Raw genomic sequence first — 24,015 nt, 5'->3', positions numbered from 1 at the left:
CTTTATGCTCGTCTCTCTGCACGTTGGCTCTCAGGCTGAGGTCAGTGTGAGCTCAGTGAGGAGGAACCTTATGGGAATGACCCTACATGCACACACACATAATCACACACACTTTAATATACAGAGAAACAAGCTGGGATGTTGACATGTAACCTCTAGCGCGTGTGCGTGTGTGTGGCAGCACGTGTCGCTATAGTTACCGCTGCTAATGCCGGTGAGAATTTATGTTTTTGTCCCAGTCTATACGTTTCTATAGGACCAACCAGTCTCTAGTGGCCAAACAAGAAACACAGCATTGTTGTCACCTGGTATTTCTCACCTGAACCTGGAACACTCACACTCTAAGAGCTGCAGCTTCATCACAGCGCCTGTGAAGTCACACCGTGTGTTTAGTGCAATAGTCAGTTTGTGTGATTTTCCCTATTCATTTATATCCCAGCCATAACTATCGTGCTGTGTTCATGGGCAGGTAGAAGAATCAGACATGTGGGACTTGAACACAACACGACGCAACATTTAACTACCAAGTGATCTCAGTCAGAAAAACAAAGCTGAAAGGGAAATGATATGCAAATGACCCTGGAAGCTGCATCTTTGGGGTTTGCGCTCGACCGTGTGTGTTTGTGTGTGCGTGAGTGTGTGTTCCTGTTCATCAGTATGTTTGCATGAGCTAAAAGGATGACTGATGACTCACATTAAAGAATTAAACCTCCTCTCCCAAAAGCCACATAAACAACATAACAGCAGAGCATCAAAGCATGTAAACACACAGTAGTTATAGATTCATCACACTCACACACAGAGTTCTTTCAATTCCATTCATGTTTACTTGCCTCAGTGACTGTAAGGTAATTGACTTCATCATAACTGACATATGTACCTATTAAACAATACTGTAAAGGTTTTGATGGACAGCTTGGACCTCAGTTGGATTGTTTTTTATTTAATATACATGACAGATTTGTGCAGCTGTTTAACAATAACTTATTGACTTGAGGAGATAATGTTTAAGGCTCCTCTGGTTTGACTAGGAGCAGCTTTTCATATTTGACGTGCATGTCAGTGTGTGAGCCTTGGTGTTTATGGGAGCTCCTCTTGTGCCGTCTGCTGATAAAGGTTTCAGGTCACGTCTGAGGATCTCTGGACGGTGATTAATGTCATAAGGAGGCTTGATAGAGAAGCAGAGAAGCCTCAGTCTGTTTACAAGAAGCTCACATCCACCGGGGGATGTTCTGACATTGGAACGACCTCAGAGTGCTGCTGCATCCAGCCTGTCTCACTGACAAACATATGCACACACCCTTAGCACACACACACACACACACACGCACACGCACACGCACACACAGTCATATACAGTATAAACCCACATGCATGCAGCCTCACACACTCAGAATAACAGATTTGCAGGCTGCCGACTGCACATACACACGTACACACACACGTGCTTGTCATCTGAGGGCTGCACTCTATCAGATTACTCTGATTCAGTTAGTCTTGATTGGTTTAGGCCTCTTTTTTAAATGTCACCACCACAGCGTTTTCCCCGCCGCCTCATTCTGACCGGCGGGCGTTTTTTTTTTTCCCTGCTTGATTCTCAGCTGCAAATTGAATTCCGATGTCTTGCGTGGTCCCCGTCTGGCCAGCAGAGCATCCATACGCAGTATATTTAGATTGTATATAGTTCTACTGAAGCTGCTGGATGCCAATGATTGATCGTGTCTGTAAAAAAATAAGGCACAACCGTAAATCACAGTGTAGAGGCGCCACAGCAAATACGCCTGCATCAGCATGAGGCCTCCACCGGGGCGACTTAATATCAAATCAAGTAATTATTGGACTTGTGTGCATTTATCCAAGTGTGTGTGTGTGTGTGTGTGTGTGTGCGTGTGCGTGTGCGTGTGCGTGCGTGCGTGCGTGTGCGCGCGCACACATTAATTCATTTATTGAAATGGATTACAGCCCAAAAGGAGCGCTCATTCATCCAGATCTCTCTAATATAATCTGCCTCTGAACATTTCATGGCGACTTATCTCTGCGAGCTCTCCGGCTGGATGAAGGATATTTATTCGGTGGGATTGGGGTCTTAGTGCTCTGCTGTCGGGGCTTGTGGACGGCTTTATCTGCCGCTAACGGCCGGCGCTGCTCCTTTTGTGTTCTAAACCCCCAAACACACACACCCCGTCCTCCTCCCTCCTCCGCCCCGGCCCCCTTTCACTGGTCACACCACACTTTCTGTTAAATCCTATTAGCAGAGCCAGAATATCTCTCTCTCTCTCTCTCTCTCTCTCTCTCTCTCTCTCTCTCTCTCTCTCTCTCTCTCTCTCTCTCTCTCTCTCTCTCTCTCTCTCTCTCTCTCTCTCTCTCTCTCTCTCTCTCTCTCTCTCTCTCTCTCTCTCTCTCTCTCTCTCTCTCTCTCTCTCTCTCTCTCTCTCTCTCTCTCTGCGCCTGTGAACACATTCACAAATGGGCCAAGCTGCTTGCTGCAGATGCTGCTGCTGCTGCTCTCTGTGTTCTCGTCCCTCCATCCCCCCAAAATACAGCCTTTTTCCCTCACTACACATTTGGGATTCTTTGTGATGTCACTGTGTGATATTATTGGACATATGCTCCTCTGTGTCTTACACAAACAGGCGTGTGTTTGTGCGTTTGGGAACAAGCGCAGCCGTCTTTCCAATGATGAGTTGTGTGATTGTAGCAGCAGTGTCTGTTTGTACTCACTGGCAACGCTCCGCTGTGAAATCCCACCTATTGAATGATGTGTGTGTACCAATCTGTTGCATATATTCCATTTGGACTGGAACAAACTCTCTCTCACACACACACGCACATGCACATGCACACGCGCACACACACACACACACACACACACACACACACACACACACACACACACACACACACACACACACACACACACACACACACACACACACACACACACACACACACACATTTCTTAACTGTATTTGTGAGAACCATCTGTAGACCATTGTTCCATACTTAACCTGAACTCTCTTTACTTTATGCCTAAACTGTTCCCTCTAAATTCACCTTAAAGCCAAATCCTCATTGTGGTCATGAGTTATTTATCAAAACTTTATTAGCAAAAGGGTTTAAGATCATAAACTTGAATCAAAAGAATGTTTTTGGTTCCATTGTGGTTTTAAAACAATAAAACACAAACTATAATAGTGCCGCAATTATTTTCTACTTAAACCAAATTAGAATTCTTGTCTCAAAACAAAACTTCTTTTCCCTAAATGGAAATTCCCATTACACAAATCACTTTGATGCTCAGCAACTGAAGGTTTTCCAAATGACCTTCATGGGTGCTGAAGTAGACAGAGGGAAACAGTAGAAGAAGAGTAACATGGAGATGAAACTGTACTTTTGATTTGACAAATCATTTTATTTCCATGTGATCTTCCACCAACCATTTCTTTTGTCAGTGTGTCTTATACTTGCATATGTTTGTGTGTTTACCGGCTTTGTCTGCCTATGTTTCGCCTCCACTCCGACTGTGTTGTTCTTCTTCTTCATCCTTTTGAGTGCTGGATACTTGAAAAGCGCAAATCATTAGACTTAAGACTAAAGGGAGGAGGAGGAGGAGGAGGAGGAGGAGGAGGAGGAAGCATTCAGCCCATGAGGGAGGCACAGGTCTGGTCAGGCCACATTGCTCCTGCTGGGCTGAATGCTGCGTGTCTCCTCTCTGTTAATCCCACAGGCTGGAGCAGGAGGGGAACCAGAGGCACTGGCAGCAGCTGGCCCGCCTGCATCACACACTAACACACACTAACAGGCCTGTGGAGGCAGGGCACTCAGATCACCATCCACGGGGAAGTGTGTGTGTGTGACGGCTGTGCTTGTGTTTATTAGTGTGCATGAGCTGGTGTGTAATTGTGTGTTTAAGTGGAAGCAAACGCAACAAGCAATACTAGGAGGAAAAGAGGGAATATGAGTGTGTGTGAGTGTAAGTGAGTGTGTGTGTGCGTTTCAAACACTCAGGCCACAGCTGCTTTACGGTTGAGTGAATCTTGAAGTGTGTAAAGCTCATGGTGCGCACAGAAAGTGACAATCTTTAATCTAAATGTCAAAAAATGTAAATGTTGCTGTCAGAAAGCAGCGGTGAGTCAACTGGAGTGTGTGTGTGTGTGTGTGTGTGTGTGTGTGTGTGTGTGTGTGTGTGTGTGTGTGTGTGTGTGTGTGTGTGTGTGTGTGTGTGTGTGTGTGTGTGTGTGTGTGTGTGTGTGTGTGTGTCGCCTGAGGCCACTTCAGCAGACACGGGCAGCCAGCATCAAACCTGTGACTCTGACTTTATTAGAGTGTTTTGGCACGGCTCTGTTTATGTGACACCTTCATCACATTCCTCCTCTGCCTCACATTGTTTCTCTCTGACCGGTATAATGAATCATACTGTAGTAACCGACTCATTAGGAGGAAAAGCTCATTAAGCCTTTACATTCCTATCATTCTGATGATGTCATACATGTGTTCATGTCATATCGGTCCTGCTTTGTTTGCTTGTCATTCTACTTTTCTCTATAATTCATGAAGTTATCTTGGCGTTGACCTACCAAAGCCTTTTAACTTAATCATGTGAGGATAAATCACACTCTGCATTGTTTCCAGCAGATATTTGACTTGTTCCTAACATTAATAATATCTACTCTGAATGTAGTGGCAGACAGCGCTGGGGCCCAGATGCTGTGTAGTCTGGCTCGCTGCCTGGCTCACTGGCACACCTAAGTGGAACAGAGCCATAATTAATATCATCAGTCACAGCTTTCCTTCCTCCGGCTCGGACAAATCAAAATATCTGCCAGGAGGAACGACCTTTGTCTCTGGAAACACGGCATCCTTAACATGTTTAAGGACAAAAGAAAATGAGATTCAATCGATTCCGTCCCTTGGAATACTTACACCAACCAAATATATATTGTGGCGATAAAGATATAAAGATGAGTTCCCAGCTCAGGTAAAGGATTCCTTTACTTCGCTGCTTCGCTGCTCTTGCATTTCGTCTCCAGATGCAGTAAGCAGGGATTCCAGCTCGTGACAGTCTGGGGTGCGGAGGAGCTTTGAGCAAGACGCCGTCTAATCCGATGTCTCCCCAGAGAGATTAACTCTGTCACCAGGGCCGCGAATTAAATCACAACGCTGACACGGACACAAAGCTCGGGCCAGACTGGGGAGCGAGCCGGGTCTGGTGGGCATCATGTTCATAAGGGAAGATGATTTGTTGAGCATGAAGGGAAACAGGTGTAGCTTCAAAGTGTATATGGAAACACAAAGGCGTTGCTGAAGCTTTTTGCCTTGGTGTTCTGCTGTGCGGTATCGGATACTATAAGATCGTACGAGTGCTACTTTACAGTGTGAAGGATGAAATGGATAGAACCTCTTGTGAGTCCTGTGGGAGGACAGATATGTTTCCTGAGTGAAGTGATGCAGGTAATTACAGGAAACTAAACTGGCCTGACTGGACGAGTGAAGATCATCACTTCCTTCACAAACTTGTTGATGATAGATTATGAACGGACTGTAGTGAAGCATCTCTATCTTACGTGATTCTGTGGGCACAAGCTATGCTGCTTCATTCGCAAAATAGCTCTTAATCTGTAGTTTCTATGTTTGGTGAAGTATCTCTCACTAACCATCACAGTGTGGATGCAGTCATGTTTCCATGCCGTTTCTAGGTGGGTGCTCCCTTCCTGTCTGGGAGCCAAACTCTGAGTCAAGGTCCGTTCCTGCTCCGGGCAAAACAGCTTCACCCTCACACTTTCCATCTGTCTCGCCATCAATGATTCAAACGGTCCCACTGCTGTGTTCTGGGACAGTGTGGGAACTTCTCCAGCAAAGAGTAATATCCCATAATAACCTGGCATCAGCACATGGTGTTGGCGGTAGTCAAGGACGATGCTTTACACCCTTACGGTCCCAGTTTGTAGAAATTTGATTGCAACATTGAGATGGGAGCTATCAGGCGCTGCGCTTCCTAGAAAGGAGCCGAGTCTGTAGCTTAACTGATCACCAGAGTCTTTAAATAACATTAGCAAGGCAGCAATCTGTTCCAGGAAAAAAGGTTCGACTCTGAGAGCGCCACACTCTGCATCTACAGAGGAGAAACGCCTCTCCCGGCCTCCCTCCTTCCTCTGCTCTCCCGCTCTCTCAAGTGCTTCCCTATCTCCCGTCTGTGCGATCAAGCTGTTGCTGCTGGATGAAGAAAGTGGACAGACTCGCTTCAAAACGATGATTTTATTATTATTATCAGTCTGTGGCGCTAAGCTGCCGCGCTCGTTTGATCCCTGATTCGCGTGCAGAGTCCAGTATATAGCTGCAGGATGGATTTTCCCATCAGACGAGCAGATGCTTCCCCCAGCGTTGTGCGGAAACGCTGAATTAGAGCCCCGGGAAGACATCGTCTGTCACGCTGAGCTCTGAATGGGATGTGACTCTCGACACAAAAAACGCCATAGCAACGCATCCGTCTGAGCAGGATCTGACTTGTAGGAGGCGCTGATTTACACGACAGCAAATCGATGCGGCGTCCAGCTTCACCTCCTGGCAGGAAGCCCGACATCGTAAAACAGATGTTAGCTTTTGATGCTGGACATTTTGTTTTGTTCATGGATGAATAGGAGGTTATTATGATCCCATGATCTGCAGTCTCCATTACACTAAATACTTCCTTATTAACCTCAGCTTTGACCCCATGATGGAGACCTTATGTAAGACTGCCGCACAGATTAACGTGGTTCATGCAGGGCCTGGTTCACATTAGGGGAAGTTGGCTGAACACAATGCCCCTGTGTTAGGAGCACAAACATGTCTAGATTAGTATGACATCATCAATAATATCTTCAATCTGCACACATCGACACTATTGTCTTCTTTTATCGCTTCTCTTTGTAATCTCTCCTCTCCTTAATGCAGTAATGACCCTGAATGTCAACTCAGTGTGTCATGGCTGAACTAGAACACAATCAGGGTGCATACCTCCACCAAGGAGGAGTAATCCACCGATTGTGACTCTCAATGTTGACTGACAAACCTACAATCTACCATCTCCGGTAACAACCATGTTTTGGGCGTGGCCTATGGTTGGCTGTAGATTGACCCTAAGAGGAACCAAGGGAAAATGTTACTTTCTCTGATTTGCGGTTCAAAAGTTAAAGCCAAAATACAAAAGTGCTGATTTCTTCTTCTTATCCTTCTTTTTTCACAGACTGTACTGAGAAGACGAGGAAGCAGAGAAGCTTTTAAAGACAAGAAATCCATCATTCAGGTAAGAGCTTTCTGTTAAATAACAATAGTTTTGTAAAGTGCTCTGGCCTTTTTGTTCTACGGTTCTAATTGCATCGCCTCATTCCAGGATGACAGTGCAGACCTCAGGTGCCAGCTCCAGTTCGCCAAGGAGGAGTCCAGCTTGATGAGGAAGAAGATGGCAAAGCTGGGCCGGGAGAAGGACGAGCTGGAGCAGGAGCTGCAGAAGTACAAGTCCGTCTACGGCGACGTGGACAGTCCTCTGCCCCTCGCTGAGTGTGCCGGCGGGGGTCCGCACACCACGAGGGAAGCTGAACTGCGATTGCGCCTCAAGCTGGTGGAGGAGGAGGCCAACATCCTCGGGAGAAAGATTGTGGAGCTGGAGGTGGAGAACCGAAGCCTCCGGGCTGAGAACGAAGACATTCGTTGTCAGTATGAGAGAGACTGCTTTGGGCGGGAACCGTTCTCCAGCATGCCCTCGTCTCCTTACGGCGCCGACGCGTTGGAGTCGGCCAGTGAACTCCGGCGACATCTCCAGTTTGTGGAGGAGGAGGCTGAGCTGTTGCGTCGCTCCATCTCAGAGATCGAGGACCACAACAGGCAGCTGACGTCTGAGCTCAACCGCTTCAAGTTCGGCCCCAGCAGCACCTCAGGGTCAACCGGAGAGGAGGGCATGGAGGGAGGACTGTTCAAGCCTGGCAACGGCGGGAACGGTAACGGCTCGGGCAGCGGGATGATGATGGAGGAGCTGAAATCGGCCAGGATGCAGATCAACGAGCTGAGCGGGAAGGTGATGAAGCTGCAGTATGAGAACCGTGTCCTCATGTCCAATGTCCAGCGCTGTGACCTGGCTGCACACCTGGGTCTGCGCACTGGCAGCCCTCGGGACAGCGATGCAGAGAGCGACGCCGGACGCAGAGACGCCGCCGAGGATGAAGAGGCAGGGCGGCTTATTCTGCTACAACCCAAGAGAGAGGGACCGGTCGGGGGCGAGAGCGACTCGGAGGACCTGTTTGAGAAAACGGCAACCACCTCAGGGTTCGGGAGCCTCAAACCCTCAGAGGGCAGCGAGCTCAGCGCCCTGGAACTGGCCAGTCGCCGGAGAGAAGAACGAGAGTCCTTTGGCAATGTGAAACGAGAGGCGGAGCGGCTGGGGAAGACGGTGGACCGGCTCATCACCGACACCGACAGCCTGATCTTTGAGGGCCGGCTGCTGGTGACCACAGGAGACAGCCCGGAGGGAGAAGCGGGGTCCGGATCCAAACCGGACACCCAAGTCCTGGATACCATCAACACTCGTATGAAGGCCTTCCGCACCGAGCTGCACATCTTCATGGAGAAGCTGGACCACATGGGGGACGGGTTGAGAGACAGGACTGACGATCTCTCACCCATGCCCAACCTCACCGAGTCCAGCAGCTTCCTGTCCTCCGTCACCTCCATGTCCAGAGACTCTCCCATCGGCACCTTTGGTAGAGACCTGGTGACTGACTTCCAGGTACGTTCAACTCCTAAACGTCCCGTTACCCAGACTGCTTTGAGGGAGATACACATGTTACCTTTCTCTGGCTGCTTTGTTCTTTTGAAACATGAATAAGGAGGAAAAGCCTGCAGGCCACAGTGGCATTTAGCCGTGATGGGGCGGGGGGGAAGTCAATATTCTAGATTTTCTCATGACTGCTGCAAAAAGAGGCTTCCTTTTAAAAGCATGAGGCGTAGTATCGATTAGCATTTAGCCTGAGAAGCGTCTCACCTGCTCGTGTAGATGATACAGTATCATGACACAGGAAGGCCCGAGTCACTGAGACACCCCGGCAGATGGCTGCTTGGCTTTAACGCAGCGGCAGGAAACATTAGTCTGCAGAGCCGCACTTGGCGGGAGGCAGAACCACTCTGTGTGTGTGTGTGTGTGTGTGTGTGTGTGTGTGTGTGTGTGTGTCGTATGTTAGAAACGCAGGAGTTCATCTACGCTCCATTGAGCTGCCTCCCAGTGAAGCCATTAGTGGTACAATATCTTAAAAAACAAAAACATAAGGAGAATCTTAGGTCAGCAGTGTGAAAGAAGTCGACCCATCGCATCGCTCCCATCAATAGAGCTCTCATTAAAGTGCTGCGACTGTAGGCGACCCCATTGAACCTATGATGAGAGTTCCCAGAGGTCCTGAGAACAAAAAGCTCCAGTGCAGGGTCACACAGCAGCAGAGCCCCCCGCCCTCTATGAGCCACCCAGCACCACCACCGCTACCCCACCCTACCCCACCACACCCACCCATCCCTCTCCTAACCCCATTGCCCCCCCCATCCCCCTTTCCCCGCCGCCGCCATCGCAACCTTCACACCTGCATCTCCATCTCCATCCTCACAGCCCCGCCTGCCTCCTTCTCCCCCCTACACTCTCTGTCTGCCCGCTTCAAGCCATCCGAGGGGTGTGTGTGTGTGTGTGTGGGTGCTTAGGTGGGTGTTTGGGATGAATGGAATGAACTAAACACGTCATCCATTTGGCTTTATCACCTTTTACTGATGTGTGAGTGAATTGTTGCAAGACATTCACTCACTTTCTCTCTGCAGCTTCGCTTCTCTCTGCAACAATGTGTGTGTGTGTGTGTGTGTGTGTGTGTGTGTGTGTGTGTGTGTGTGTGTGTGAGTCATGATGACATAAATGCTGTAGCTGTTGTGTTTGCTCTACATATCATGCACTCAAACTCGCACACACTCACTCACACAATCCAGAGAGAGATGTGTTACTCCATGGTGTTGCCAAGGAGATGAACCATAAAAATCTCTAAAATCACCTCTGTGCTCAGTAAAGAGCTCCAGAGTTGCATGAGGATGTGTGTGAGCTGCTGCCTGAGGATCGATCCGGATGCTTTCCTGCTTTCTGTCCCTGTTTGAATCAAGCTTTAGTGTTCAAGCTAGCATTTCATCAGACTGGAGGTAATTCATAAAAAGGAGACGGGTGAAAAGTAGAGACTGATGATGAATAAAATGTATTAAAATTCAACATATATGTGGCAAAATCACTGTTTTCACAAATGTCTTTAGTCGACATGCAAATGAGGAAACAGCACAGCGGCGCCACTTATGGCCTTAACCGTAGTAATTGATTTAACGACGTGGTGTTTGTATGAATTCCCTCCTTTGTCTGCTCCTCCAAAGCCAGTTCAAGCATCTCCACAGTGCATGAGTGGGCAGGTGTGTGTGTGTGTGTTTCCAATCATCCAGCCTTGTGTAGCAGATCAAACAAACACTTCAGGCCGCTGTTTTGATGGCCGGAGACATGAAAGACCGAAGCTGAAGCTGAAGCAGAAGCAGAAGCTGAAGCTGCCTCCATGTTTATGTCTCTGCTTCGCTCCTCTGGTTGGCCTGGGTGAAGCTGGGTGGATGGGACGCTAATCTACAAGGAGAACTCATGAAAATGCTTAAAGTTGTACATATTAAAGATTATAACACATAAGTATAATCAAAGAATGGTAGGTTGTGCTGCAGAAGGAGGAATTTACCACCTTGCTTCCTGTTGAAGTTTGATTAACGCCTCCTGTATATTTCAACTGTTCTGTTTGCAAACAAGACGCACCGTATCTCCGTAAGTCCCAGGATGCACCTGTTCTCCCTGTTTCCCCGCTGCTGTGCACGGGCATGTGTTCTCTTAGCGCCGCCTCTCGCTCTGCAGTCTGCTGTGGTTCTTTCTCTCTCTCTGCTGTTGGTTTGGACTCATGTATCCCTCATTGCATGCGCTTCATAACAAGTGTTTTGCATTCTTCCCTCCCCTCCTCCCTTCCTCCCTCCCTCGCCTCCCTCCCCCCTCTCTCTCTTCATACCCCCCCCCTCTGCCAGGTGTTTCAGCCCATCATTTTGTTCATCCTCATCCTCGTCCTCTTCTCATCTCTCTCGTACGCCGTCATCTTTAAGTTAGTCTTCCTCTTTGCGCTCATCTTCATACTCTAGTCTCGTTTTTTTTTAGTTCTCCACACTTTTTTTTATTTCCCACTGCTGCTTATATTCTTTATCCATTTTCTCTTTTTGTTTTTGTCCCCCCTCCCATGCTTTCTGTCCCGTCCCCTCGCCATGTTTGTTGTCTTCTGTCTGTTTTGTCCAAAAATCAACCTCACACACATCTCCCCTCTGATATCTCACCACCGCCCACTCCCTCCTGCACCCGTGTCACCTTTGTTCCACCCATGTCCCCTTCCCATCCCACCTACCACGCCCTCACCCCACCCAATCCACACTCCCGCCCACCCCCTCTCCTCCCCCCTTCCCTTCCCCTCCCCCCCACCTCACGTCACTCACAGTTCGGTCAGAGGGATGAGCTGGAGTGGCGTCTAGGACAGGAGCGAGGTGTGGAGCCCCACAGCCAGAGCCAGGGTGGGGTCCAGGCCCAGAGCAGGGGAGCCACGGGACTCACTAGGTACCACAGGGCCCTGGCTTTAAGAGCAGAGGTCAGTGCCTCCTCCCTCCTCCATCTCCCTTCCACCTGCCGGACTGAGTTGACACTGGCTTCACCGCGAGCCTCCACACTGACCTGGACTCTATTTCTGTATCACACCAATTGGTTTAACCCAAAAACCTTAGGAGCTGCTTCAATTATAGAACGACTAACCTTTTGATTTCCAAGGTGATCAGCTCTGCAGAGCCATAAGACGCTCCAGGGTCAAGTCTGATTGCATGTACACATATGATATTAGGCTCTCCTGTCTTATTGCAGCTGTAGAGAAGAGCTGGAACAGGAAATGAAAATAGGAAAGTGCAGCGGAAGTGTCAGTATGTTGAAAGAAAATGTCTGAGTTTGGCTTTACACTGTAGATTGTGACAGAAATATGAGATAAATAGATAAATAAAGAGTAGAAGTACCTGCTTGTTATTGTTCCTGTATGTAGTTACGCTCCAGCAGTCACGTTTTCACGCCGAGCAAGATTTCACTTCATTCATTCACTCTAATTTTGCACTTTAAACCCACAGCCACCTTTGATTTAGCATCTTCTTATCTCTTACTGCTTTTGTTTCCCCCTGTGGACAGGTTGCAATCTTTTCCTCTTTGGTAAGACGAGTAGAAAACACATTTTCTGGTATGATATGAAAGTTTGAGTCATTTGTAGGACGACAGACACATCAGGCGGCTCAGCTTACATGTCAGAGGTCACGGTGAAATGTCAGTTATGAGAGCTTGCTCAAGGGCACGGCGGCTTGTTAACAAGGTGTCCGGTTTATCAGAATCATTACATTGAAACCATAAACATTAGCATCTCATTTCCACCTGCACTAACAGGAAGTACACTGACGGGGAAAAGAGATATGCATCCAGTTTCTACGGCAAAGAAGTCAAAGTAATCTGACTCACTTTAAAGTGCATTTTGGGGATTTTATACCTTAAGTTCTTTGCTTTAAAAATGGAAAAGATAAGTGGTAAGTTCTGTTCCAGTGTTGGGTTCCGTGTCTTAATGTGTGTGTGTGAGTGATGGAGGCCTCTTGTTGATCTCTGCCTGAACAAATTGTTGCTAATTCGGAAAGAAGGCGTCCTACTTCCACAGTGTGTTTGTGGTTTGATTAGAAACAGGTTTGATGCCGTGTTAGATTAGAATAATTATACCCTGAGGCGTTACAAATTAACTTACAAAAGATTTGTGTTTGTGTGGAGGTCAGATCTGTGTTCTGTTCTCACGTCGAGTTCAGAGAAGAAGAAGAAAGTAATGAAATGTTATCAGCTTGTTCCAGAAATCCCCAAGCTGTTAAACTGACTGTGTGTGTGTGTGTGTGTGTGTGTGTATGGGTGTGTGTGTGTGTGTGTGTGTGTGTGTGTATGGGTATGTGTGTGTGTGTGTGTGTGTGTGTGTGTGTGTGTGTGTGTGTGTGTGTGTGTGTGTGTGTGTGTGTGTGTGTGTGGGTTCAGATGCGGGACGTGCCGGTTGAGATCCAGTTTCGTTTGGATCAGGAGCGGCGGCTGAGAGCGGCGACGGAGGAGCCAGAGGCTGCAGCTCCTCTACCACAGGTGCAACTTGTTTGGTTGAACATATAAAAGCACCTGATGAGGTTAAAATGTCAGCGATGATTCCTGCGTTTCCGCTTTAATCAAGTTTGAATCTGTGTCACATTAGGAGGAGGAGCGTCTGCGCCTGGAGGCCCAGCGTGCCGGTCTGGAGCTGCAGGGTCTCCAGACTCACGAGCCCCCCTGGGCCCAGGAGAGAGCCGTGCTGCAGCAGGAAGTGCGACTCTTCAGGAGGAACACCATCATCTTCTACATGAAGCTCAGGTGGATCCTGATGCACTGGAGGCTCGGCCGCAAACCCGAGGCCGGCGACGAGGCGGTGCACCCGGAGGTCAGTCAGTTAGTCAGTCAGTCAGTCAGTCAGTCAGTCAGTCTCATTTCAGGAGCCGCAGTGGGACCATTCCACGCCTTTTATCATGGCTTGATGGTTATTGGATTGCCTGGTGGTGGAGAGTGACGAGGGAAATGGGATTTGCCTCTGATAACATCCAGACGCAGCTTATATGTCCTCTTCTCCTCTTCTTCTCTCCGCTGCGTCGTTGTTATTGAGCCCCTCACAATATTCCCCCTGTGTGAGATTCAGTCAAGTACACACCAGGTTTGATGTGTGAGCCAAAAGGATCAGACGGTGCATAGACCGACAGACGACCCTGCTCCACTTTGATGCTCCACGCCTCCCTCAGGGACGTCACACTGATCTGGTTCATGTCTGCAGCTCCTCCTCTATTTGGTGTTCGCTCTGGTTGATTCGTCAGTGCGACACCTTTCCTCCGTTTTTGTGGTGTAGGCAAGAATTTAACAGCAACACCTCTGCAGTGAAGCAGTGTCTTCAGCCCTGCAGTGTGTGTGTGTGTGTGTGTGTCTTTGTGTTTTCTGTCAAAGACTCTCCTCGTCACTCACACTGACTAACCTGTTTCTACCAAAGCAACCTGCCTCAGCGTGCAGCAGCAGCTTCGCCCTGAGAATGACCTTCAAAGCACCTGTAACAGCATACGAGCGTAGCTTCAGGTGACTTTAATTCCTCCTTTATTGCTGCGTCCTGTTGTGAAAACAGTTTTGCGCATACAGATGGTGAAGCGGGGGGGGGGAGCTCATCACTTGCCGCTTTGTGCGCCCTGCTGGGCTTCACCAGAAGTCCTCAGCTTTACATTGGAACCCACCCGAGTCAAGTTTAATCAGTCAGTTACGTCAGTCCTCTAAGCTTCACATCTTCTATTCCTGTCCCCCTCTCAGTCCCTGTGAGCCTTAAAGTTGAATTTATGGCGACGTAAACTCAGCGCTCAGCCTTTTATTTCTCTGTGTTTCTGTTCCAGTTGGAGAAGTTGGAGGGCATCCCAGAGTTGGGCGCGATAATGGAGCAGGGAGAGGCTGAGTCGGACGAGCGTCTATGTATGTCACACACTCCTGAGGACGTCCCCGAGTCCGGACCCGTCATCTCACTGACTTCACCCGAGCAGCTGCAGCATCAGAGACAGGTACTGGAACCAGAATCTGCAGACGAGGCCGCCATGGTGATGCTGATGATCGCTTTGCTAATTAAAGCGCCAGGGAATTTCCAAATTTAAGCACAAATGTGAGAGATGTGATCAAAGCAGCTTCTCCCTTGTTTGTTTGTGGCACCGAGCACAAACTTTGACATCAACCACGGCTCATAATGATATGCAAATGAGATCCGTGACCTAGATTTCTACAGTAGCTGCACTCATTAACGTGTGTACAGTGAGCTTCATGCAGATCTGGACAGGGCTCAGAAAGAATAATCGTCCTTCTCTTACATTGGGTGCATAGGATCAAGTGAGATCAGTAGAAAGAAGGATTTCACTCCAAAATAATCATAAAAAACTGCTTGAAACTTCATTTTCCAGTTGTTTCATTGTTTTGTAATGTTAAATACAGTAGAGGAGGAAGTCTGCTCTCATCTAAAGCTCCTCACTCTCCTCTTCTAATGAAGCTGTGTTAGTATTTTGCCCTAGTTTATCTTTCGCTTTAAAGTTTTCTCCAACTTCCTAAATGACCTGTTAGTGTGTGTGTGTGTGTGTGGGATCTCACATCTGTGCTGCTCTGTGACAGCACCTCTCCATGTGTGACTGCAGACTATATTAAGCTTAATGCACGAGAGCAGAAAAGCAGAATGGCCTTGCTAAGCGTTTGCACATTGGACCGCAGCAGAGCGCAGCTGATTATTCCTGCAGCCGCGTTGAGATAAAGGAACGTTCCGCTGTGTCGAGCCGCATTCGCCGCCGTAAACTCCTAACTCAGAAAGAAGCGGCAGCAGAATGTCACTTGTTCAGTTCCCGGCTAGCAGGATGAATCTGGGTTGAGGAGATAAAAGAGGCTCGCTTTACCTCTCCCTCACTGCCACGCTTCAGCTGCCCTTGAGCAATGCACTCAACCTCCACTCGCCCCGACGGTGCTGCTTCCTGGTCACAGATCAGATCGGTTGAAGCTGGATTGACTCACACCTGAAGCCTCAAGGTGGTAATTTACCCAGAAATCCTTTTGTGTGTGCCGGTGCCAAAGGCTGAAGGCTCTCCAGGACCACCAGGGGCTCAGGGCTCCTCACACACTCCACGGCACACAGAGTTCAGTTCATACAGTAGCTCAGTGTTTATATGATTGGAAGTCTCCATGTTTCAGTACTTCTGTGTAATTGTCTTAATGTTTTGCTCTAATTGCTGCTTTACTCTCAGGATCTCTAAAGTAGATGAGTGATCTAAGAGTAAATCCTACATTACATCACTATTGCAGGATTTCATTTGTGCATATTTGAATTCTTCTGAGGCATACATGGCAGTAAAAGCAGATAAAGATGAAGGGAGACGTGGGGGAAATGGAGGCAGATAGGTACAGCAGAGCGTCGCCTCAGATTGATGTAGAAATCGGGCTTTGTTCTAAAGTGCTTTAAAAAATAAACTAAAGATGCAGATAAAACCAAGAAGAGAGAACAGCAAAGAGATTCTAAGATAAGGAACAAACCCGGTGAACTCGCTGTGTGCAGGAGTGTAGTAGGAGGAATCTACTCCATTTGACGCCTCTGCTTTAATCTCCTCCTCCTACTCCTCCTCCTCCTCCTCTTCTTCTTCTTCTTCGCAGCTGGGCGAGAACCGACGGATGCTGCAGGCGCTGCGGACGCTGCTGGAGGAGTTTCGGGAGGAGCTGCGGGAGGAGGAGGCGAGGCGACGCCAACTGCAGCAGTCCTACGCCAATGACAAAGCCGCCTGGGAGGTCAAGTGGGCAGAGATGAAGTGCCAGGTGGCTCAGGTACAGATGGCGTCTCAGCAGCGGCCTTAAAGGGACAGGGCTAAATACCAGGCTGCCTCTCAGCTGACCTGTAATCGCAGCTCCCTCCTTGGGCCACTCAGTGTAATGTTCACAACGCAGTAATGAGATGAAGAACAGCAACAAGGGCGTTTTGTCTGAATCCACATCACACCTGACAAGACAAAGAAAAGGGACACAAATCAGTTTATTGTCGTCACGCAGCAAAGAAAAAAACAGGAAACGTATTTATCCTACTGTGTAAAGTCATTAGTTCAGCTTCTAAACATTGCTTGTTGAACTGAAGACTTCTGCGTAGGTTGAATGACTAAGATTAAGAATAAATTAACACAAGTTCATCTTATTTGCATGCTGATAGTTCATGTTTGCCCCCAACAATTACACAATAACATTAGTTTGTATATTCGTACCTTAACTTAAAGCCCAGTAAACTGAATATTAAAGCTCATAATCCACAGCAGAGAGTGTGAGAGGCTGAGCCGGTGTGTCCGCTGTGTGCTTGAGAGGAGGAGGAAGGAGGAGGAAGGATAATGGGATGGAAGTGACTGACTGAATATCTGTCACCTCGGCGTGTCTGAGGTAACCGGAGCAAGTTCACATTCAAATTTATGGTTATTAAATCTGAGGCGGCGAGACAGACGTGCAGCATTCTGACACTCGAGACGCCGCCGCCGCAGAGATTCTGACAGCAGAGGAAGAAACGTTCAACCCCTTAACATCACTGAGAGGAGCAGAAAGGAGAAAATACTCAAAGTAAATGATTACAAGCATTAAATTATATTAGAACATAAAGAGATTTTGATGCTTTCTGGTCAGTCGAGCTTCTAAGCACCAGATTGATTCTTTACTGCCGTCATCTCTTACATCATCAAGCTCTCTTTTGATTTTATCTTTTGATGGCTTCCTACATAAATCGTACTCGGTTGTTAATTGAAACCTTCCTACATAATGGCTTTGTTATGTTATTAGTTTAAAACTCATTATACATCAGACAATAATCTCTGCGGTTGTTGTTGTTGTTGTTTTCTGAATGGGAATTACGTAAACTCACATCTGAAGGCGGCTGTGACTCATTCTTCATACAACGCCAGAGCCACATTGGTTTGCTCCGTCGTGGGGGGGTTGATTGATAAGTTATGAGCCTGAGAAAAGTGTCGGTCTGTTGTCACCGCGTTTGCAATCCCTTTGTTTTCTTATGGAGAAGTTTAATTATTCCAGATGCTGCATGGATGAACAGCATGTCATCACCACCTCCCAATGCTTTCAAAATGACTCTTCCATTGCATCATTTGCTTGTTTCCTCGGGTGAAATGAACACATTTCTCTGTCAATACCTGGGGAAATAATTGAACAATAACATTTTTGCTCTGACATTTTCATTACTCTCATAAGTCATAACACGGTTATTGGTCCACATCATTTACGAGGCAACATGTTTTCTATTTGTTGTCTTTCTGCTCTTCTGCAAATCAAATCAACTCTATTCATTTTCACACATTCTCTAATAACCTTTTCTGAACTCTAACCTCTTTGCTGCCTGAACAGTTGGAGGAGGAGGTGCGAGGCGAGGCACAGGGAGGCGAGGGGGAGACGGCGGCAGACTCGGACCCGGAGTTCAACCAGGAGCGCGAGGAGCACCGGAGAATGCTGGCCGAGAGCCACAGCACCTCGCTGGACCTCCGCTGGAAGCTGCAGCACGGGGAGAAGCGATGGAGCCGAGAGAGAGCCGAGCTGCTGGAGCGCTTCGACAGGGAGCGGCAGGAGTGGGACGGCAGCATGAGGGAGCTCCACCGCAACATGGAGAGGGTGAGACACAGAGACGGAGACAAAGGGGTCAAGTGTGGAGGAGAGAGCTGTGACTAAAGAGGGAACAGCCAAACCTTCTGAGTAACAGTTAGGATGGTTAGGAGTTACTCCTCTCGGTAATATAACATCATCACTTTCTCTCAAAATGTGAATAAAGACCAAATTGGCAATATTATTTGGAGTCCAGAGTCTCCACAGCTCCTTTATAAAGAGACAGACAGTATTTATAGAGCCTCATTAAAGTGCTTTAGAGCTAAAACAAGAGCAACAACGATCACATCGCAGTCTGAGGATGTGAGAAACAGTGTGTGAGGGTAAAAGGGAGCGACCGAAGCCACCGTCCTCCCCGGTGTTTGGTGAGGAGGACAGATGAATAATTGATGTCCTATCTGAGATTAAACTGCAGCGTCTCTGTGTCTCGGCTCGCTCGGCTCAGGGCAGGAAGTGGGAACGCAAATTGGTTAATATGAGAGTATTGACACGTGAAGCGGGAGGAGGAGGAGGAGGAGGAATAAGAGCAGGAACCTGGGAACGCCGCTGCTCACCTCCACCGGCTGATGCTCCAGCGAGCGGAGGCGGAGCGGCGATGCATTATTCAGGGACGATGGAGCGAAGCTGTAAAACACAGGTCACTGGTCCGGCTCCTCACACACACACAGAGGATCCTGACAGGCCAAGTGGATGAAAGATGTGCCGTCTGTCCTTAATGTCCTGTAGCTGCAGGTGGATCACTGAATATTTCAAACATAAACTTAAAGGATCAAAGCATAAATGATCCATGTGTTGGCCCTCAAAATACTCACAGGCTTTAAATCTCCTCCTCTTACATGTGTAATCACTGTTACGCCATTTTAATGCAGTGATTTGAAAAGAATAATCAATAAATCGATGATTCTGCTGTTAAATGATGTGTGTGTGACCCTTTCAGCTGCAGAGAGAGCTGAACGGCCGGCGAGGCGAGGGCGTGGACGTCCAAGATGGCGGCCTGGGCCACAGAGGCGTGTTCTCCCCTCAGGACAGCCCCTGCGATGGCCCTCGCTCGCCCCGCTCACCCCACCACACCGCTCGCTCACACTCCGACTCGGACGCTCTGCTGGAGGAGCAAGGGGCGGCGGCGGCGAGGCTGAAAGGACCGGAGAACCTCTTCCTGGATGCTCTGACCCTGGACCCCCTCAGCGGCCTGGAGGTCCCTCCACCCTCCAGACTGGAGGGTGAGAAGAGGTTCCCCTGCATGGAGGAGGTAACACACACACACACACACACACACACACACACACACACACACACACACACAGACACACACACTGATGTTCATTGATGGTTTTCATAGTAAAGTGTTTGCAGTATTCTGACCTTCACACCTTCCATGTTATTGACTGCTTGTGTCTGCTGGGTTCCAGGCTCTGATTGAACTTTCGGAGAGAGAAGGTCCTCCTGCTTACCCGGAGGAGGAGCTGAGCGGAGGGAGTCTGCTCAGGTAAACTCCATCCTGCACACACACACACTCCTGCACACACACACACACACACACACCACCAACAGCCTGGTTTGCTTTTGGCTGCAGATTACTGCACCAACTCCTGCTTCTATTAACTGTTTCTTGAAGCGGCAGTCAGTTTCCCTCGGGTGATTCTCCTGTGAAAATGATATAATTCAGACAGTTTTAAATGCTTCAGTTCAATGACTTTCAGAGAACACTCACTCACACACATAGCAAACGTCTGCAGAGGGGAAATGAAGGAGATGAGATCATGTTTGAACTGTTTCTGTGATGTTTAATTTCATCTCCCAGTAGAGAGTCCCTGCTAATGTGTGTGTGTGTGTGTGTGTGTGTGTCGTGTCCAGGGCCAAGTCTGTGTGTTCCATGAGCGACTTCCAGCGTTTGATGGACAGTTCCCCGTTCCTCCCTGACAAAACTCGCCACGGAGACCAGGGGCAGGACGACGTCACCCCTCCTCTGTCCCCAGACGACCTCAAGTACATTGAGGAGTTCAACAACAAGGGCTGGGACTTCCCATCGTCCGACTCGGGCCCGGGTCCTGGGCCCGAGGCCCGGGGAGGAGAGTCCATTCCTGATCCATTCCAGCCAGTTTCCTCCTGGTTCCTCACCACCAGCGCCACCCTGACCACCAGCACCCTGAGCAGCCCCGAGCACTGCCACAAGTCCCCACTGAGGGGCAACGGAGCAGGGGCAGCAGGGGCCGACCACTACGGGGTCCACCTCCTCCACAGCCCCACCAGAGCCGGGGCAGCTGAGCACCCAACTGCCCAAGACCCAGACTTCCTGTACGGTAAAGGGACCAAAGCCAGGAGTGGAGGCGAGGCTGGGATGGGGCCCAGTGGTCCAGAGGAGGTCTTCAGCGGTGGAAGATGGCCCTGTGCTCTTCTAGAGGGAGGGGGATTACTGACGTCTCCTAACCAGCCCCCTATTTGCCCCACAGTGGGCTACGCTACGTCTTTGGAGCTTCAGCTCTCCAGGAACATGAGCGACGACATGAAGGAGGTGGCCATCTCTGTGAGGAACGCCATCCGCTCCCCGCCCGGCCCCGTGCTGCGGGACACTGCCTGCCAGACCAACGGCTTCACCACCCGAGGCACTCAGACCACTCAGACCATCAGTGTGGGTCTACAGACGGACATTCTGAGGAATCTGACCAGCAGCCCCCACCGCTGCCTCACCCCGAAAGGCGGCGGCACCCCCATCTCCTCCCCCTCACGCAGCACCAGGAAGGTCCAGTACTCTCCTGTGGTGCAGAGTAAGTTCGAGCGTCCCTGCTGCTCGCCCAAGTACGGCTCGCCCAAGCTCCAGCGCAAACTCTCCACGTCCAGCAAGACGGATCTCCCCAACAGCACCCGAGCCCCCACCCCAACTACGCCCCAGAAGGGTAACAGCGAGTCGGCCTGGGCCCGCTCCACCACCACACGGGACAGCCCTGTCCACACCACCATCAACGACGGCCTCTCCAGCCTCTTCAACATCATCGACCACACCCCCGTGGCCTACGACTCCATGCAGAAGTTCAACAAGTCCCCCAGTCGCTCTCGCCCGACTCCGCCCTCCACCACCGAGCCCAGCCCGGCTCACGGGGCTCTGGTCGCCACGGAACCCAAACCTACGGTCGCGGCGCAGGAGTGCTTACGGGCGGCTCGCGGGCGCTCACCCAGTCCCGTGCAGCTGATCGTGGAGACGCAGGGGGACAAAAACCAAGAGGTGGTGAGCATACGGCAGGACCTGTCCGCCCCTCCAGGCTACACGCTGGCCGAGAACGCCGCTCGCATCCTCAATAAGAAGCTGCAGGAGCAAAGCTTCAGGGAGGAGAGGAGGCTGCAGGCCGGAGGGCAGAGCAGGGACGGCGGCAGGCAGGCCGACTCGGACAGAGGCCAGTCTGCGTGCATGGAGGTAAATATACAGACGCACTGGAATCATGGCTTCACCTTTCATTTCATCTGGGCCTGTTGTTTCATGACCAAGTGATGTTTAGGACGTTTCCATGGATTCCCCTCCAAATGCAAAGTGGCTGCATTACAAAAGTCTTTTTTTCTGAGCTCTAAAGCAATGACTGATGCTGTGGTAACGTCCAAATATTTAATTAACCCTTTCCCGCCATTCTGAACCTTTGCTTCACTTTGTAGAGATGTTTCCTCTCCTTGTGTACTTCCTTCTTCACTGTAGTGGCTTTGCTGTAGCTTCACCTCTCTGTGCTTTAACTATCGCAGAGGCCCGACCCAAACTTGAATCATGCACCGAAAACATGCACCAGGTGGCGACCATGGTTACAAACATAGACGTGTAACCCCGATCGCAAATCCCCAATCAGAGAATCAAACAAAACGACCTTCATCCTCAAGGGTTGGCGTTAATTTCCCGTGATGAAAGTGGTCGGGCCTTTTCCCGTTCAGTTGATGTGTGGAACAAATAAACGCCAGATGGAAAACCACAGTTGCTGGTCATGTTTAAATGCTGAAACAGAGATAAATATGCAATACTAACCCGTCTCGTGTCGTTATCAGGCTCAACATTTAACGTCGACAGCAGACAGATTGTGACTTCATGGAAGTAGGTCAAGTTGTATTAAAGCTGTACATTCAAACAACATCTACTCTGCTGATTGAATATGTCCTTGAACTTCAGGTGTTTGTGCAGAACAGACAGAATAAGACGAGTGTGTTTGTTTTCCTCTTCTGTCAGTAACGCTCTGACCTCTGATGAAGGTCACAACACTAACACAAAAGGAAAACAATGCATTTGGGAGCACAGAATACGTCAATACTGAAACATAGATGTGGATCGTGTGTTTCTGTGGCTCTGTGTGTGTCTCTGATATGTGTGTGTACAGATACACACAGACATGAAATAGAAGTAACACTCAATGATCCACGTTCAAACTGTTAGAGATACCTAATCCAAACATCACAATGTCACGTCTGTGTGTATCTGCGGTGAGCTCAAACACTGCACACGTCACACTCTTAACAAGTCATTTAGTCTCTTACTTCAAGCTTCAAGTCTTATTTTCCTGAGAAACGAGTCAAAATAAGACTTGTACGACCAAAAAGACTTGATAAGACTGAGATCTCCTCACAGTGAGCCTCCCCTCCTCTGCTCTGTCCAGGCCTGACATGTATGTGTGTGTGTGTATATGTGTGTGTGTGTGTCTGTATGTGTGTGTGCTTGCTGCTGTCTGTGTGGTCCGCGGGCCGATATCAGAGATCTTATACCAGGCTTATCATGTATCTCCTCTTCCCCTATGCCCAGTTCTACCGATTAACATCTGCGCCTCTATTCTCCCCTCCCCCCTCTCTCCTGTGATCCAGAGCCACACTGTCATACTAACAACTCCTTGGGGACTCTAACTCTGCTTGTCTCCGCGATGTAAGTTCCTCTTCCTCCTCCTCCTCCTCTTTTGACCCTCCCACTCCACCCACAACACGGAGGGTTTCACCGGCCACACGGACCTCTCACCTCACCTCCCTGCTGGCCCCTCCCCCTCCCCCCCACCCCCCCACCCCCTCTCCATACCTGCATGCCTCACAGGTCAGCGGTACGACGAGTGTGTGAAGCCATCGGAGTCGTGCAGCAGCCATTCATCTGTGTTGGTGTTTACGTAAACGTGCATGCTCACTTTCTGATCATCTGTTGTTTAAAGGACCATACTGCTGTTTTTGCTTGACGTAGTCCATCATCCATCTTCCACCGTCCACGCCGTACGTCTGTAGATTGATGCTGTGTGTAATTTCACTTCATTTGGTTTAAATTGAGGATAATCTGAATGTTAATGATGGTTCATCTATCACAGTCACCGCTGGTTAATAGGAGTGCACAGACTGTTTTGATAGCATCTTCATTGGTGCATTTAAGTGACAGATGTGACGGCTCAGATTCCAGAGTCCACTGCTGAAAAGAGTTCATTCATGAATGTAATCGTACCAACAATAAGCAAACTGGGACATTCTGAAAAGGATCATGTGAGTTTGGTCATTTTGTATCGCCAACGCACAATCTGTGATCTGAATCTGCACTAGAGAGGCACTCAGAGTTAGGCCACGCCCTCCACAGACTAAAGCAGCGGCATGGTCCTTTAAAGCTCCTGTGTGTCCGAGTCGTCATCTTGTGTCTGTGATCGGTGATCTGGTGACGTTTTGCTCACGTGGATCAGCGAACGCGACGCAAAGTAGCGACTCTT

General features: G+C 49.1%; 1 protein-coding gene across 1 annotated transcript in view; it reads left to right on the top strand.

Annotated features, from left to right (window-relative positions):
• mtcl1 (microtubule crosslinking factor 1) overlaps positions 1 to 24,015 on the top strand; it is a 39,314-nt gene that overhangs the window by 12,467 nt on the left and 2,832 nt on the right. Inside the window, exons 4-13 of the mRNA XM_076148320.1 lie at positions 7,226 to 7,285; positions 7,373 to 8,761; positions 13,151 to 13,249; positions 13,356 to 13,577; positions 14,560 to 14,721; positions 16,340 to 16,507; positions 18,071 to 18,331; positions 19,260 to 19,571; positions 19,732 to 19,808; positions 20,177 to 21,731. Coding sequence (XP_076004435.1) covers positions 7,226 to 7,285; positions 7,373 to 8,761; positions 13,151 to 13,249; positions 13,356 to 13,577; positions 14,560 to 14,721; positions 16,340 to 16,507; positions 18,071 to 18,331; positions 19,260 to 19,571; positions 19,732 to 19,808; positions 20,177 to 21,731 — 4,305 coding nt within the window. The remainder of the gene's footprint in view (positions 1 to 7,225; positions 7,286 to 7,372; positions 8,762 to 13,150; positions 13,250 to 13,355; positions 13,578 to 14,559; positions 14,722 to 16,339; positions 16,508 to 18,070; positions 18,332 to 19,259; positions 19,572 to 19,731; positions 19,809 to 20,176; positions 21,732 to 24,015) is intronic.

This window comes from Genypterus blacodes, unplaced genomic scaffold (genome assembly GCF_046128005.1).
Source record: "Genypterus blacodes isolate CSIRO-AG114 ecotype Tasmania unplaced genomic scaffold, CSIRO-AGI_Gbla_v1 ptg000005l_1, whole genome shotgun sequence".
Lineage (NCBI taxonomy): Eukaryota > Metazoa > Chordata > Actinopteri > Ophidiiformes > Ophidiidae > Genypterus > Genypterus blacodes.
This window is presented reverse-complemented; position numbering and strand designations above follow the sequence as displayed.